Source organism: Ochotona curzoniae, unplaced genomic scaffold (assembly GCF_017591425.1).
Source record: "Ochotona curzoniae isolate NIBS_2020 unplaced genomic scaffold, NIBS_Ocur_1.0 contig_883, whole genome shotgun sequence".
Taxonomy (NCBI): Eukaryota; Metazoa; Chordata; class Mammalia; order Lagomorpha; family Ochotonidae; genus Ochotona; species Ochotona curzoniae.
Window position 1 is genome coordinate 66,274,186 of NW_024466599.1, and position 16,621 is coordinate 66,290,806.

The 16,621-nt window shown below is 36.7% G+C and overlaps 1 protein-coding gene across 18 annotated transcripts in view; it reads right to left on the reverse strand.

Annotated features, from left to right (window-relative positions):
- The window catches only part of NRXN1 (neurexin 1), a 1,050,610-nt gene that overhangs the window by 587,430 nt on the left and 446,559 nt on the right, over positions 1–16,621 (reverse strand). For all 18 annotated transcript variants that reach the window (XM_040993726.1, XM_040993725.1, XM_040993723.1 and 15 more), the window contains one exon: positions 6,693–7,131. In XM_040993726.1, the coding sequence (XP_040849660.1) occupies positions 6,693–7,131 (439 nt within the window). The remainder of the gene's footprint in view (positions 1–6,692; positions 7,132–16,621) is intronic.

Consider the following 16,621-nt stretch of genomic DNA (forward strand, 5'->3'; position numbering starts at 1 on the left):
AGTAGTCATTAAGGTCTGCCAATATGAGATGACAATGTTTAAGCAATGTTTACTTCTTCTTTATGAGGAGAAACTGTTTCAAAAGCCAGTATGGGTTTTTTTTTTTTTGTGCATAATGGATTTTTTTCCCCCTGCAACAGATCTTACCATGGGAATTAAATCTCTCTCTCTTTTTTTAAAATATGCATTTGTTTATTTGAAAGATGGAGTTACACAGAGAGGGAATCACACACACACACACACACACACACACACACACACACACACACACACACACACACACACCTCTTTCCAATGGTAGTTCTAACACCCAAATGGCTACAATGGATGGAGCTGGGTCAATCTGAAGCCAGAAGCCAGAAACTTCCTCTGGGTTCCCCAAATGGGTACTGGGTGCAGCACTTAGGCCATCTTCTGCTTCTTTCCCAGGCATACTAGAAGGGAGCAGGATGAGTAATGTAATAGCCAGGATACAACATGGGAGGGAGGCGTCATAGACATCAGTCTTACTCAATAAGCTACAGCACTGGCCACAAAGGAGTCAAATCTTAATCAAATGTGTGTTTGGGAAATGAGGGTTCTGAACAAGCAGAGTTCCATAAATAAGAAAATATGGAGTAATACTGCACAAGGATTTGCACAGTCCCAATTTAGTTATCTTGCCTCCATCTCTACTCGGAGGATAATACGCAAGTAATGGTTAGAAGAGGACTGGCCTCTGTGAATTTCTTTTCTCCGGTCATGTTAATACCTTTGAGTTATACAACATCTGGGGCTTAGCTAAGGTGCCTCTGTGAAGCTCTGATTTCACAATTTCCACAAAACCAATCCTGTAAAATGGACATTTTAGTAAAAACAAGTTTATGATATCATATTAAATGAATAGCCTGAAAAGTGTGTCTGTATTATAACTGCAACTATGTAAAATATGTGAGCATGATAGAAAAGGCTTGAGGAAAATATTCAAAAACATATGCTTTTTAAGTTTGGGGAACACAGTACATTAATTTTTATGTATATTCATAATATGTAAATACTAACATTAATAAGATGGCATAATACTTATATGCAAAATTGACACTATCTAGTCATTAAGTAAAATAACTGGTAGATTATGATGAGGCACTTCAGTATTGCCATTGATCAGTAGTAGTTTGAGAATGGATACAAATAAAGTGTTATAATTGTGTTATAATAAAGTGTTACAATTGTACTTAACGATTTTCTCAGTGTATCCAACATAGGCAAAAACAAGAGTGGAACAGGGTTAAGTTCCACTCTTAGTAAGTTCCAAACATAGTCAGAGGGGAAGTTAAAATCAAGACATATACAGAGAACTAGTGCAATGGTTGCTCAAGTCCAAATGTCTAAGTGTGGTGACTCATGAATGGGGCGCACAGGAATCAGTACTGTTAATACAAAGCTACAAAGTGCTGTTCACATCAAATAGCAAAACTCTAATTATGTGCTTTGGAGAAAACCTTGTGCCTTTCCACTGTAATTTCTAGTTCTTAAACTGGAACTCTGTGACTTCAATTCAAATCTCAATGGCTGCTTAGCTGTTAAATGTAGGCTTACCCATGAACAACTGCTGATATAATCTGCTGTACCCTGCTGCACATAAGTGGTGTTTGACAAGAATAATGAGTTTTCTCTTTGATTTCAATGTGTAACGATGGTTTGCCAAAAAAAAAAAAAAGTGACTGGCATTTTGCTATAAAAATACGTGAGAGGATACCCTTGACTGAGCCAAAGAACTTAACACAAATTTAAACAACATTCGTGCTCCAAGAAAAACAGTTATTAACCTCATCGTTATTTTAGTGGTATTCATACTTTAGCTCAACATCTGGGCAGCTGCTCTGTGGTAAGACTGGAACTAGAAGAGTGAGATAAGGGAAGTCTGACGAAAGAGGAGGAGCTGGCAAGTAAATATTGAGCTGTAAGTCCTACAAAGTTGTCAGCATCACAGACATCTTCAAACACACTGAATCAACTTAGAGCTTATGCTTGGTTAGTATAGCTAAGCCAGCCAAAGGCAGTACCAACTTTTTGCAGCACTGAAGTCATCCACTCTGGTCCACTAAATCATAACTACACTTTGAATAGTTCCTCCTGTGCTAGCACAGGAGCAGGATTTGAAATCATCCGTGCTGACTCAGCCTACGTGTCTTACTGCATTACCATTGGTCATAGACTGAGGAGTCATTGGAAGAGAGCTTATATTGTGTGGAGAGAACAGCTATGGCCAAACAGTGTTAATCAAAGTGGGGTAGTTAGAATACTTCTTTCTTACCCATTTGAATGAGGAAGTCTAGAAAAATACAAGATAAAACATCATTTTTTTTAAAGATTTATTTATTTATTGGAAAGTCAGATATACAGAGAGGAGGAGAGACAGAGAGGAAGATCTTCTGTCCGATGATTCACTCCCAAAGTGAGCGCAATGGCTGGTGCTGTGCCGATCTGAAGCCAGGAGCCAGGAACCTCTTCCGGGTCTCCCACACGGGCGCAGGGTCCTAAGGCTTTGGGCCGTCCTTGACTGCTTTCCCAGGCCACAAGCAGGGAGCTGGATGGGGAGTGGGGCTGCCAGGATTAGAACCGGCGCCTATGTGAGATCCAGGTGCATTTAAGGAGAGGACTTTAGCCGCTAAGCCACGCCGCCAGGCCCAAAACATCATTTTTTTAATTGAGTAAGGTGTTGACAGAATCCTTCTAATGAAGAGACCAAAGGTCAGGGCGCAAGCAAGATGGAATGCATGCTTCCTGTGGCCACATACTCCAGTTCTCAGATGGGACTTCAATATTTCATTCTTATATAACTCTTCTTCTACTAACATGTTTGGCAGATGATAGAAGGTTCTCATGAAGAAGCAGGAACAAAATTCCTATTACAAAAAGCTAATCATGGGCCCAGCACAATAGCATAGTGGTTAAAGTTCTTGCCTTGCACGCACCTAGATCCTATATGGGCACCAGTTCTAATTCCAGCAACCCCGCTTTCCATCCAGTTCCCTGCTTGTGGCCTGGAAAAGCAGTCGAGGACGGCCCAAAGCCTTGGGATCCTGTACCCGTGTGGGAGACCCAGAAGAGGCTCCTGGCTCCTGGCTTTGGATCGACTCAGCTTCAGCTGTTGCAGCCACTTGGGGAGTGAATCATCGGACGGAAGATCTTCTCTGTCTCTCCTCCTCTCTGTATATCTGCCTTTCCAATAAAAATAAATACATCTTTTAAAAAAAGCTAATCATTTTTGAACCACACTTTACTTTCTTAGGGTATCTTTTGGAGGACGGTACTATATTTGAAAAAGGATAGTACCTGTTATCCTATATCGTTTAAACTACTTCAGGTCAGATAATTTAAACAAATATTACTTAAAAATTGCACTTATAACTAACTAAACGAGTGCTATTATTGTTCAAATATGAAAACAACAGTATACCTATCAGAACATTAGCGGTTATTTTTCCCTTTACTTTTGTTATTTAATTATCTGTTGAGTCACTTCAATGCCCAAGAAAACACCAACGACTATGAACACGAAAAATAAACAATGTACTCCCTCTTCATAGACAGGTTTCTCTTACAGATCATTTAAGGGGTTTTTATACTTTAACTGCAGCCACCAAATTTAGTTTTAGCCTTCATGTCAATCAAGACAACCAAGGGTTATTTTGACATCAAATAGCTATGGCTCAGTTTCCTTAACATGGTCATTCAATATTGCAAGAGACAGAAAAAGTAACTCTTAGTTCTAGGTACACTTTACTATAACAACTAAGATAATGTGGTATGCAGTTTTTAAATATTCACACATATTGTATCTGAAGCAAAACAATAGATATTACCTTCATTAACCTTATGCCAGGAAATAGTCCACATTGCCCTCTTATCATAGTATTAGCACGTGTAAACACTATATGAAAAGTATTTTTCATATAGCCTCTGAATACAACAGATATAAAATGATTAAAGTGAATTATTTCATGAAATTCCATGCTTCTTGTTTTAACTGAGCTTTGAAACGTATACTTTCACTTACTCAAGCCAGAAATATCCCTTAAGTAAAAAGTACCTTTATACCAAACTGAGCAGTGTGCAAATACAGAACTTAATTAAAATACTATGTATGAAATATTAACAAGTACAGCTATTAAAGTTACATTAAACTCCCTCGAGATAGGCCAACATAACATAAATTATCTTTTTTTTTCCAATTTAGTAAAGGGCAGAATTTTGCTGTCTGAATGAACTTAAGTTTTCAAAATGTTTGTTTTACTTCACAAATCTGAAATTTTTATCAGACATTACCACTGAAATGTAACCAAGCATAGTAACTTAATATTTCCATTCTATTTCAACAGAAATTTTATGCTTTATTTTCTTTCTTCCATGTACAGAGCACTTTCTTAGAATTTGTTCTCACACTGAACGGAGCTTTGAAAATAAATTGCACATATCTGATCTTTGATGTTCTTCAATAAATCACAGAATAGTTACCAAACTACTGATATTTTGGATGAATTAAAGAACTTCAGCAGAAAAGAATCGATTTTATTTAGCTTGATGACTAAAGTATTCATCTGGAACTCCACTGGAATAATGAGATTATACTGTGTTTTGTGTATATGTTTATGATGGAAGTGCATACACAGATATTCATGCAAAAACACAAAGAAACACAGACAAGCACATGCATAAGCACACATAGGCATGCTTATAGTTCACACAGGAAAAGGAGTGGAAAGAATAGCCAAAACATGTGTTATTGTTACCAAATAACAGGTAATAGCAATTGCTTTTACTTTGTTTTGTATTTGCTTTACAAATTTTCTTTTATATTTTTTTCTATTCTGTTGTATTTTCTAATATTAACATACTGCCTTTTATGTTTCCATATCAAGAAAATGTCTCGATACTAGGTGATTAAATGCACTGATCTAAAATTTGCTTTTCTTAATTTTCCTAAAATGTCCACTTACTCTGTTATATTCACATTCAAGCAATAAAATCTGATATAAAATATCACTTATTTTCAAACTTTTATTTTAGATGTATCTTAAGTCCTACTGCCATCTGCAAACTAATGCTTCAAAGCACTCGCAGCCCATGCTAACACTGCTTTTAAAAATGAGTGTTCCTAAGTGGCACATTCACTGCTAACTCCATCAGACAAAAGCTGGAAGAGCCAAAAAGAAACTTTTTTTACTGCATTTTTGGGCTTCCCTCAATGTACATTTTTCACCTTAGCTCACAAAAATTAAGAGATATTCAACTGTTAGTGGATCGTTTCAGGAAATGGGAAGATTTAGGGGAACACATCTCCGGAGCTGTGGATCAGAAACAGTCTCCAAGATGGGGGGAGGTGGGGAAGAGCAAGCTCAGACCAGCGATCCCAACTTCCTTCAGTTCTGCACCTCACTCTCTCTTCCATGACAGTTGAGTGCATTTGTTCCCTTATTTCATTGGCTGAAAAAAAATAAAATAAAATCCTGCGGGAAGGTAAAAATCAATCTTCCTATACTGATCAAGAGAACAACAATATCAAATACAGAAAATAGGGAAATGGAAAGAATTTCACTGTAGAGAAAGAAAAACAGTGGCAAGAGAATCCATGCAAGCTCAGCCCCAGGATCTCAGCCCGTCCCTTCTGAAGCAGGACCATAATCACGGTTTACAGGGTCCAAAAGGAGGACTAAGGGTCGTCTGTCTGGCCTGTAATCCCCAACTTGTGTGACCATCAGTCTCCTGGAGAGTTCTGTGCAAATGAGGAACTCTCAGCCACATCTCTGGGTGACCAAGATGGAGCTGCTGGCTCCTGGCTCTGCCCTGGCCCAGGCCTGGCTGTTGTGGCACTTCATTAAGTAAGCCTGTGTGTGTGTGTCTCTCCTTCTTTCTCTCCTTCTATCCCTTTTCCCTCTCTTTCACAGTGGTGAGTATATGTGTGTCCCTACTCCTGTCTCCTTCTGCCTTTCACGTAAGATAAATATGCATTTAAAAAAGAGAGAGAGAAAAGAAAAAAAAAAGATTTCTCTGTAGCTGTGTATCCAGATCTCTCTGTGTCAGGCACTTTCTAAAATCCCCTTGGCTCTTCCCTACTCTCCCTCTTGTCCTTTCAGGATTCCAACACCTTAGTGGTCACAGGGTCTCTAACATCACAACAATCAACCTCTAAACTCCCTAAATCTCTCCCAAATATGTGACTTCCTCAAGGAAGCCTTCCCTGTCCTCTTTCTTCCTGTTTGGTTCTTAGAGGAAAACAGAGCAGGAAAGAAGCCAGGGGAATGAATTCTTGCTGCTAGATTTCCAAATATCTTCCATCAGAAGGAGAATCTGTTTGGAAGGTAGCTTAGCTTTCCCACTGTCTTTCAATGCCCTGTGCTAATTTAAAGTGTTTTTAATGGTGTGCCGTAGATAAAACTCTGTTGTACCAAATTAAAGACTTATTCACTTAGGAAGTTATTCCAGATGCCATCTGACTACTTGGGGTTTAACACCCAACCATGATGATTAATCAGTTCCATCTGATTTTTGTATGATTGAGAGACACAGGTAACAAAACAGATTTTTTAAAAACTATACAATTTAAAGTGATGCAGAAAAATAATGTTAAATGTATGGTGTAATTCTTAGAAACAGCAGGGAGTAGTGTATTACAGGATGTAAACAACATAGAAAAAATGCTAAATTACCTGATCGTCCATCTCTCTGGAAGTCCACGTGATACCATTCTCCGTCGTTCACTTTCTTCTGCAGGGCTTTTATCTTTATTGTACCTGACCCCATGTCCAGGAGGAGGTAGAGGTGACCATCCAGCATCTCGATAGCAAAAAAGTCAACTTTTATCATCTGTGGGTGCTTGGCATCTTTCTGATGTCTTGGCTTGCCATGACTAAACAGGATGAGACCATTTGGCTCTGTTGTGCGAAAATCAAACGATATGGACCCTGTTTTCTTTGCATTCCATTTAGGCAAAGAGATGAAAGACTCTGGGGTTTCAAAGGTGATTGGATCTAAAGTAGCAACATTCTCACATTTAAATGCCACCACTCCATGGATCTTCATCTTAGGATCTCCTTGTTTGGCAAGTCGAGACAATTCCAGCCGTACATCATTATTTTTATATACAACCTGTGTGCAGATGGATAACAATGAGAAGCTAGAATTCATATGTTCATGTCTGCAATTAACATCAGCTCATTCAACTTTCAAGCAAACCATGAGAAAGTACACAATATTTAGTGTGTTAAAAAAAAACCTTTTCCTCAGGAACACAAAATTCAAATATCCTGTGATTGAACAGTAACCAGACCAATTCAATTCAAACAGAGTACTTGCAGATATAAATACAGAATCACATAAACTGCCTGTGTTTAACTAAAATAACCTAAAGAAATGGTCATATAACTTTCATTATTGTATTAGAATTAACATGTAAAGACTTACATTTATAAAATAGTACTTGTTCATTGTCTATTTTTTAAATAAATACAAATATTGAGGCTATCTAGTTTTCCTATTATTATCATGAGTTCAGTTTTTATATACCGCTACCAACATAGGATCACTTTAATAGACTATATGTCCACTGTGCACAGGTAATTTATAACCAAAACAAGTTGAGATACAAAATTTATAAATTTATAAAAAGCAGTTAACTATTGAGATACTTCCAAAGTTTACAGAAAATGAAGAGTGTATCTTATGAAAAAAAAGTTTTTAAAAGCAATGTACTTTATTCATTTCACAGTTTCCATTAGCTTCTTGAAGTCTCCTCTGTCCTGCCCTGTCCTACATTACCAACTAAATCTGATAACTAATGCGGAACTCTCATGTGTGGAGGCCAGTCTTCCTCTAAATCCATCCAACGTGTATCACTGTGCTCCATTTTAGTTTTAACTTACAGAAGTTCCAAGCTAGAATTGTCCTGCACTTTCCTTTTCCAAGGCACTTGCTTTAATGTGACTAAAAGACACTTTTTTCTTGAGTCCAGACACATTGGTCATTGGTCAAATTTACTAGCAAGACTCAAAATTATATACATTGGCTATCACTCCAAGTTGACAAATTCACAGATATTTTGACATAAAGAAGAAAGTATGTCATTTTTAAACTTCTAAATTATATAAAAATTTATACATTGAATATTTACATTTTTGAATACACAGGCCATACTGAGTTAAGGGTGAATTAATTATCTATATTCATGTAACTATAAATTCACTTATGAAGAGAATCGAAACTTCACAGCATCCAACATCAACTTACTCTAAATTCATCTAGCTACATATAACAATGGGTTTATAAAATAGGAAACATAAGAAAGCCTATATTTGATTGACTAATGCTGTGATGCCAGCTAGACTAACATATACTATTCTTTCCAAATCTGTGGTTAATTATAGCACTGCAGCTGATGAGCCATCTGATATGATTTGTTAATACTTTATTATTCAGAGTGATGAGGAGTTCAAGTTCTGATATTGGATTCCCTAAGTTTAGATCCTGGCTCCAGCATTACACTGTGTGATTTCTCTAAGCCTTATCTTTCTATTCTATAAAGAGAAAATATTTCACAGGCTGGTTTAAATGATTCAATAAAAAATTACATGTAAGTCAGAACATTTACATAAGGAAAATATAACCAATAAAAAGCATTTTTGAAAATACCAACTATATCAAATTACGTGAAAATAAATACCATCTTAACATAAGCTGACACAGATATTTCAGTTGTAAATTAATTCATTATATGGAAACATTTAGAAATTAAACCCACACACATAACTGGTTTTCACATGTCATTTGTGCCAATGAACTAAGTCGCATTTTTCTCATTGCTGGGCTTGGTATTTCAGTTTATCTTTATCCTAAGGATTATTATAAAGAAAATCCCTTATTTTTCGAACAAGTATGTACAATGATTTAACAAGCATCCACTGACAACAAAAAGAAGAGAAAATGAACTTAAGCAGTAACAAAAAGGAATAACATTAATTCTGAGAAAATGCTCTTGAAAAGAGAAAGCACTACTAAGCCTTTGGGAAACTGATTTAGGATTTCTTTTCTTTAGAAATCTTTAGAAGTGGAGAAAATGCTTTTCGTGGATGACTTTCCAAGTTTTATAACCTCTCACCCGTTTCTCTCACGCTATCCAGCTCCATGATGTTTCTTTTATTTTTCTTGGTGATTTATGTATTATATAATTAGAGATGCGCCGGACACCAGCATTGATCAGGAATGGATATTTCCTAAACGAATGATGTAGATGGTTCTCTTGATCAATGCTAACAAGTCACTTGTACAATCAAACTGCTTTAATAGGATTGCATGACATGAACAAATGAATATATCAAATGATTCTGATATCAGTCACTACGCGTTTGAAGAATGTGGAGTTAGTGTAATTACAAGCAAAGATTTCAGTGCTAGACATACAAAATCCCTTAGAAGAATCAATGATTCTTGAAGCTGCAGGGGTAAAAAAAAGTAGAAATAATCCATTGTTCGTGTTTCTTAGGGCAGTCATGCACTCTCTTTCCATTCCCTTCTCCCTGGCCCTACGCACACCCTAGGAAATGAGTGAGCATCAGCATCTGCTTATGTCAGTAACATTTTTGTTTATTTCAGCCCAGCACCAAAATCAATGCCCAGCACACAGACGTCCAATAAATATTGAGAGCTGCATAAAGATCTTCCATTACTTTTTAAAATCTAGCTTCTAGATTATGATGTTGATCTGTAATATTACTTAGACATATGGTTAAAAAGCTGTAGCATATGGAATTGTGAACCAATCTCACACTTGGATGATCATTTTGGGTCTACTTTGCTAGAAAAATGTGTACTCTCCTGTACATTTCCAATTCACAAGTGATAAGCTGGGTTTGAACTTTGGGAAACTTCATTTGCAAGCTCTCATTTTAAGGTGTAAATTAAAGCTCTGCAGAGATATAAACACATGCCTAGAACTACGTTGAGGGTGAGCACAGTGTGTATTCTGTTTCCATTTGTGTTTATTCAAGGGCTACCAGAGAAAACGGAAAAGCAGTTTTGGATCTGTAGGCTTCTGGCTTTCAGATTTACACTACAAAGTCACCTGACCCAGATTTCATAATTATTCTATTTTCTAACAGTTAGACTTATTCTAAAAATGACCTGAATCTAGTTCAAATAGATTAATGAAAAGCTAGAAAGTATTCCATTTTAAAAAACAACATGTGAGCTGCTTTTGCCTCTTTCTAAACTGATTCAGTAATCAGTCAAAGGATTATTTTGCAAATCTTCATATATCTCTGTTTCTATTGAAGTCCATAATTCATATATTTCATTTAAAATCTATATATACTCCAACACCCAAAAAATGTCAGTATTATAACACAGCTTTTTGGAGCTTAGTAATATAAAGACATTTTTGAGGTTATTAGTTTTAACCTAAATGTTTCGTGGGAATTTATGTTGAGTATCGAAGGATATAAACCTAAAATATCATTGTTTCTTTTTTCTTTTTTTTCAGTTCCTTTATATTTTCAAAAACTTTCATAAGGGCATTTTCTCTTTCCTCCATATTTTCCTCATTCTGGGGCCAGTGCAATAGACTAGTGGATAAAGTTCTTGCCTTGCATGTACTGGGATCCCATACAGCCTCCAGTTATAATACCCCAGCTGCTCCACTTCTCATCAGCTCCTATTTGTGGCCTGGGAAAGGCACTCAAGGCCCAAAGCCTTGGGGTCCCACACTAATGTGGGAGGCCCAGAAGAGGCGCTAGGCTCCTGGCTTCGGATCTGCTCAATACGAGCCATTGTGGCAACTTGGGGAGTGAACCAGTGGATGGAAGATCTTTCATTCTGTATCTCCTTCTCTCTGTAAATCTGACTTTCAAAAAAGAAGAAGAAGAAGAAGAAGAAGAAGAAGAAGAAAGGAAAGAGGAAGGAAGGAAGGAAAGAAAGAAAATAGGAAGCAAAGGCAGAAGGAAAGAAAGAAAGAAAAAAAAAGAATATTCTTTAAATTTTTTTCCCCATTCAAACAAGTAAAAGTTTTAAAAATTATCTTCTCTGGGTAATTCTGATTTCAAATCTTTAAAAAACTGTTCCTCCAATCTGATTATTATCAGAATGAAGAATAACATGCTTACACCTACATATTCCAAGGCTTGACACTTGAGTTAGACAATCTCTTACTGTTACATTTAATTTTTTTTGAAAAATATTTACTGATTCGAATGACAGACCTACACAGATGAGAAAAATAGACATAAAGAGAAAGAACTGTTGATTCACTTTCCAAGAGGTCAGCATTGGGGCAGGCAAAATCCAGAGGACAGGAACTTCCTTCAGAACTGCAGGGTTGTGCATTGTAAACACAGTAGCTGGGACTCTGTCCAACACTCCAATATGGGATGCCAAACTTTCAAGTAGCAGCTTAACCCACAAAGGCAAAATGCTTTCACCTCTGTCTGGTCTTGATAATAATTTTGAAAATTTAACAGCAATGCAGGGGAACAAATAGGTTAATAAAAAGGAGTTTGTATATAAATGTTTTAATCTCAAGGCTATTGTCTAGATTACCTAAATACTTATGTCTTGTTCTCCGATCTTCTAGAACTGACATCTAAAAAAGAAAGGCATGTTACACATACAGATTCTTGGGTTTTCTCCCCCACCCTGTGACTTTGTGCCAATGTGCAAGTAATCTTCTGCTCCCACTCCTTTTCTGTCTTTTCCAAATGTGGTTTTTGATTCCAAGATAGTGTTCTGTGTTTTGAGATCCACTGAAACAGTTATCCATTAGTCAAAAGACAGTGCTCGCTGCCTTTCCAGGTACATGAATATGCCTCAGCTACGACATCTATCCATGGTCTGGAAACACTGGCATCTGATCGACGAGACTCTTCCCACAGAGAGTGGGCCTCAGCGATGTAAACTTTTCAGTGGCAAAACATTTGACACTCAAATATTGACTTTTTAGTATAACACAGGTTCCAGCTTAGAAACTGTATTCGCTTCAGTTAATTAACATGTCGTAATCAAGCTCAAGGATGTAGGGTGGTAAAACTGGCCTTGAAGTTAGCATCAAACACTGTGCATTTATTTTGACTTTGTTCTGACCTTTCTTCAGACAACCTGGGTGCTTATTTCAATCTCTCCTGGTTTTCTCTTTCATATTTGGAAATGAAAACAAATGAAGTGCAAGAATCTGGGTTTTCAGATTTCAGAGGGTATTTCAAATCACCCATTTGTGAACCTATGGATCGGGCATGCTCTCCAACCCTTCCAATCTGAATATCTTAAAAGTAAAACAGAATACTACCTACCGTATTTGGATTATTATAAATAGCATAGCATGTTTCAATTAAAGTGCTAGGCACGTAGCCTGGTACACACTAAGAGCTCAGGTAAATATTTGTTGCTTAATGTTATTAAATACTAATATCATTATTCCTACATTGAATAAAAATTTCACAATCTATTCCTCAACAAGAGTAATAGTGAGGGCCCGGCGGCATGGCCTAGCAGCTAAAGTCCTCTCCTTGAACGCGCCTGGATCCCACATGGGCGCCGGTTCTAATCCTGGCAGCTCCACTTCCCATCCAGCTCCCTGCTTGTGGCCTGGGAAAGCAGTCGAGGATGGCCCAAAGCTTTGGGACCCTGTACCGACATGGGAGACCCAGAAGAAACTCCTAGCTTTGGATTGGCATAGCATCGGCCGTTGCGCTCACTTGGGGAGTGAAACATTGGACGGAAGATCTTCCTCTCTGTCTCTCCTCCTCTCTGTATATCTGACTTTCCAATAAATAAATAAATCTTTTAAAAAAAAGTAATAGTGAGTGGAGCACACAATAGTTGGTTAGTCAATGTTAAAGGCATTAAATATAGTGTTGAGACTAGCAGATCAAAAGAAGTCAGCCGACTACAACTTCTTATGTCATTCTGATACTTACACTGTGGACTGAAGATACTACATGCTTTTTCCGTAGTGTTCCTTGCCCAAAACAAACAAACAAAAATTACATAGCAGTCTAGATGCTCTCAGTATTGGACTATGACCCACAAAAGTGCTTCTGTGGCATATAACAGCAATACAAATAGGCACCGGCACCACAAGAATCGGTGAGGATTTATCGGTTTCCTTTCCACCAGACCCTGTTGCAAGAATTTTATGTGTATTAATGTGTTTACTTCTTACAAGAATCCTAGGAAACAGGTAATACTATTCTATTTAAATCATTAAATGCATGGCGGCAGAGAGCTTTTGAATATCTCATTGTGACCATGGTTAATACTGTTTGAATATCTAATTATATTAACTTCAATCTCTGTCTTTATTTCAACAGGAAATTTCTCTAAGATTTGGTAGCAGTTGCTAGGCAGACTCACAAGTAAACAGCCAATGTACAGCTATTAAGGACACACAAAAGGACAAACTTACTGTGAGTTAGCATTATTCTAAAAAGCATTGTTTTTCCTCTCATCTGTCCTGGCCAAAATACCGCAAAGTAAATAATATATCAAATCTGAGAAGAGGAATTATCTATTGGCTGTCTATTAAAGTGTTTCTTCAAGTCCTGCATAAGCAGAGGTGCTGTTTCTGTGTTTCCTGGATGATATATTGTAGTTTACACAGCACTTATGCCATTTTGGGTACAACAGATACATATATCTTAAAAGATCATTAGGCTTAAATATTATCTTAGGGGAGTGTTTCCTTTCATTTTTTTATTTGTTTATTTTAAATATGCCTAATAATTTTATTCTGTTAGGATTGTATTGCAATATTTCAATAGTTTGGATTATGCTTTTCTCCTTTCTGTGATGTTTCTATGTTTCACCTTCTTTGAGTAGTACACTTGTTAAAAATACCGCTAGAAGTTAGAAAGTACAAGGGCCACTTTAAAAAGTAGAGGTAAATTGCATTGCTTTCCCATGACTTATGTAACAAAAAGTTCAGTAAAAGAAATAAAATGTATTTCAAGTTTTATCTCCAACATTATTAACTTATTATCTTGAAATTCTTTCTCAATCCAGATATTTCAATTCAATCAGATAAGCATTTGTTAGAAATATCCAAAGGTGAGAGACTCAAGAAAAAGCAATTTTAGTAACTTCCCATTGAGAATAAAAGTTTAGTTTTCTTAATGGCGCAGAGAGACAGAACTGGAGTTGGGGCTCCACTACAGAATCCTACCTCCATATTCTACTGTCTAGGTTGAAATCCATACTTTGCTTCCCATGCCAACTCCCTGCTAACGTATACTCTGGGAGGAAGCAGGTGATGGACTAATTCCTCGGGTCCTTGCCACCACTCAGGAAATCCACATCAAGTCCCAGGTCCCCCATGGCTGTAGTGGGTGTTTGGAAAAAAAGAACCAAAGAATAGAAAATTTCTGTCTCTCTGCCTCACCACCTTTCAAACAAATTTACAAATACACAAATAAATAAGTGATAAATAAGTACATTTCTCTGAAATATTAGCAATTGTTACCTATGTTGGTATCATTACTCAGGAGTACATGGGTAATTATATATGATTAGCATATTTTGTATATACATGTTGTGTGCGTGTGAGATGTCATACTTGATGGCACTGATATAGTATGCTTATATATTATAATAAATTCTATGTCCTTAATAAATAACTAAATAATATAAATACATATCTAACATACATAACCAAATATAAATATAATATACCAAAACATGTGACAGTTTCAAAGATTAAACAGAACTTGTTAAAACACACAGATAACATGACATATTTAATAGTAAAATGTCTCATCCTATCAGCAAATTGTAGTGCTCATAGGTCGGCACATTTCAAAGGACAGGGTGTAAAGTAAAACATGATCCTTTTATGACTGAACGAAAAGTAGAGAGGTAATAAACATTTACATTCATGTTTTAGACACCGGGGAGAGATCATTCTTACAGCAGAGGACAAGGAAGGTGGCCACTTTTATTTTTAATCATTGACATACTGTCCTGTCTCCCACCCAAGAGCAAGAGCCACTTATTTGTATGTGGGGTACAGGAGAAAACCCCCATAAGCAAGAACACAGAAAGTGTTGACCTGAAGTGCTGGGACTCTCATGCCACAGGTGTTTTCATCGGTAATCTGATTTGTTTGGGTGAGGGAGGTCTGTAAGAAGTGCATCACACTCATCTGATAGGAAATACCGTACACAGGGTAAACAGTGCAGAGAATGGACAGATCCTATGTAAAGGGACCCAATAAATCCACAAAAAGAATACTGAATTTAATGCTAAGAGCGATGTTCAAAATTTTTTAAAAATTAGAAACATGAGAGTGGGGAAGATTATTATTAATATGTAGGGGTAATGTATAAATAAAATTTCCAACTAAATATGTCATTTTCTGTATTCCAAAACGTTTGTCCTACACTGTAAAATGGATAACAACGTCTCTCTTTAATGTGAACTACAGATGTGATGATTTGAAACCAAAACATTAGTTAAAAATTGGGAAAAAGATAACAATATTTTGCTTATGCTATGTGGAGTAGTACTTTAGCCGTGTCCCAATTGAATACAACTAAATTCACTTCATTCATTAAATTAGTTAAACAGGAAAAAACTTCTTAGCTTTTCCCTCCCTTGTACCACCATTCAGTTGTCACTTGTTATTTTGCAAGTAAGTGCTGCTGTCACTTAGACAACATCAACCAAAGTTAGCTATGGAAGCTAAAGAACAGAGTTGTTCCAGAGAGGATGGCTCTACTTAATGGAGTCTTCAGAGGCATTTGAGGATGCAGCAAAAAAACTTGAGTTCCATTAAACAGTAATGCCTATTTTTCTCACATTAATGATTCAGTAACTTTCCAGAAAAAAAAATGAAAATCACAAATGCAAAATCATGAAAGATTGATGTGAAGTCTGAGAGGTGGAATTATCGAAACACAGTTTCCACTCGATCACTTTCTTTGTTTTCAGATGAGGAAACAAACTCAAAGCAAGCAGGTTGTTTATCCTGTTGCTTATCAATATCTGACAAAAATGGTAGAAAGTTCATGGTTTACATTCTTTCAGCTTTGTTGTTGTTGTTTTGATTATCTCTGCCTTAGGTTCTCAAGTGTTTACAAAGGAAGGGCTGCCCTCTTTTCAGCAGCAGTATAGAACAAAGGGAGCTGTGGCTGATTTGCAGGGTATTACAACCTCAAAACTGTGTTAGCATCACAATAAACTGATGATTAACTCCAGAAATAAAAGTCCCAGGGTGAAGGATATTGCAGTAATGTCTCCCTTCTACTCTCCACAGCATTTAGAAAGACACCAGAGAAAGGTAGCTAGAAGCAATAAACTTCAGAGTGTACTGCTATTTTGCAAGTAAGTGTTGGGCAGATTTCCAGCATTAGTTTTCCATGAGATAGCAAAACAGAACACACCATGCATTAGAGTTTAATTCCTCTATTCCAACCTAGCAGATACCCCTAATACGACAGTGCATGTATATCCTATCCAATTATTTTTAAAAAATATGTATAAGTCACTAGCACTTTATTTTAAAATATTCTGTGATTCTTAGGTTACACAAAAGCCAAACAGGTTTTCATTTGTTGAAGGGTAAAATTACTCATAATAATTTTCATCGAACACCTGTTCCTGG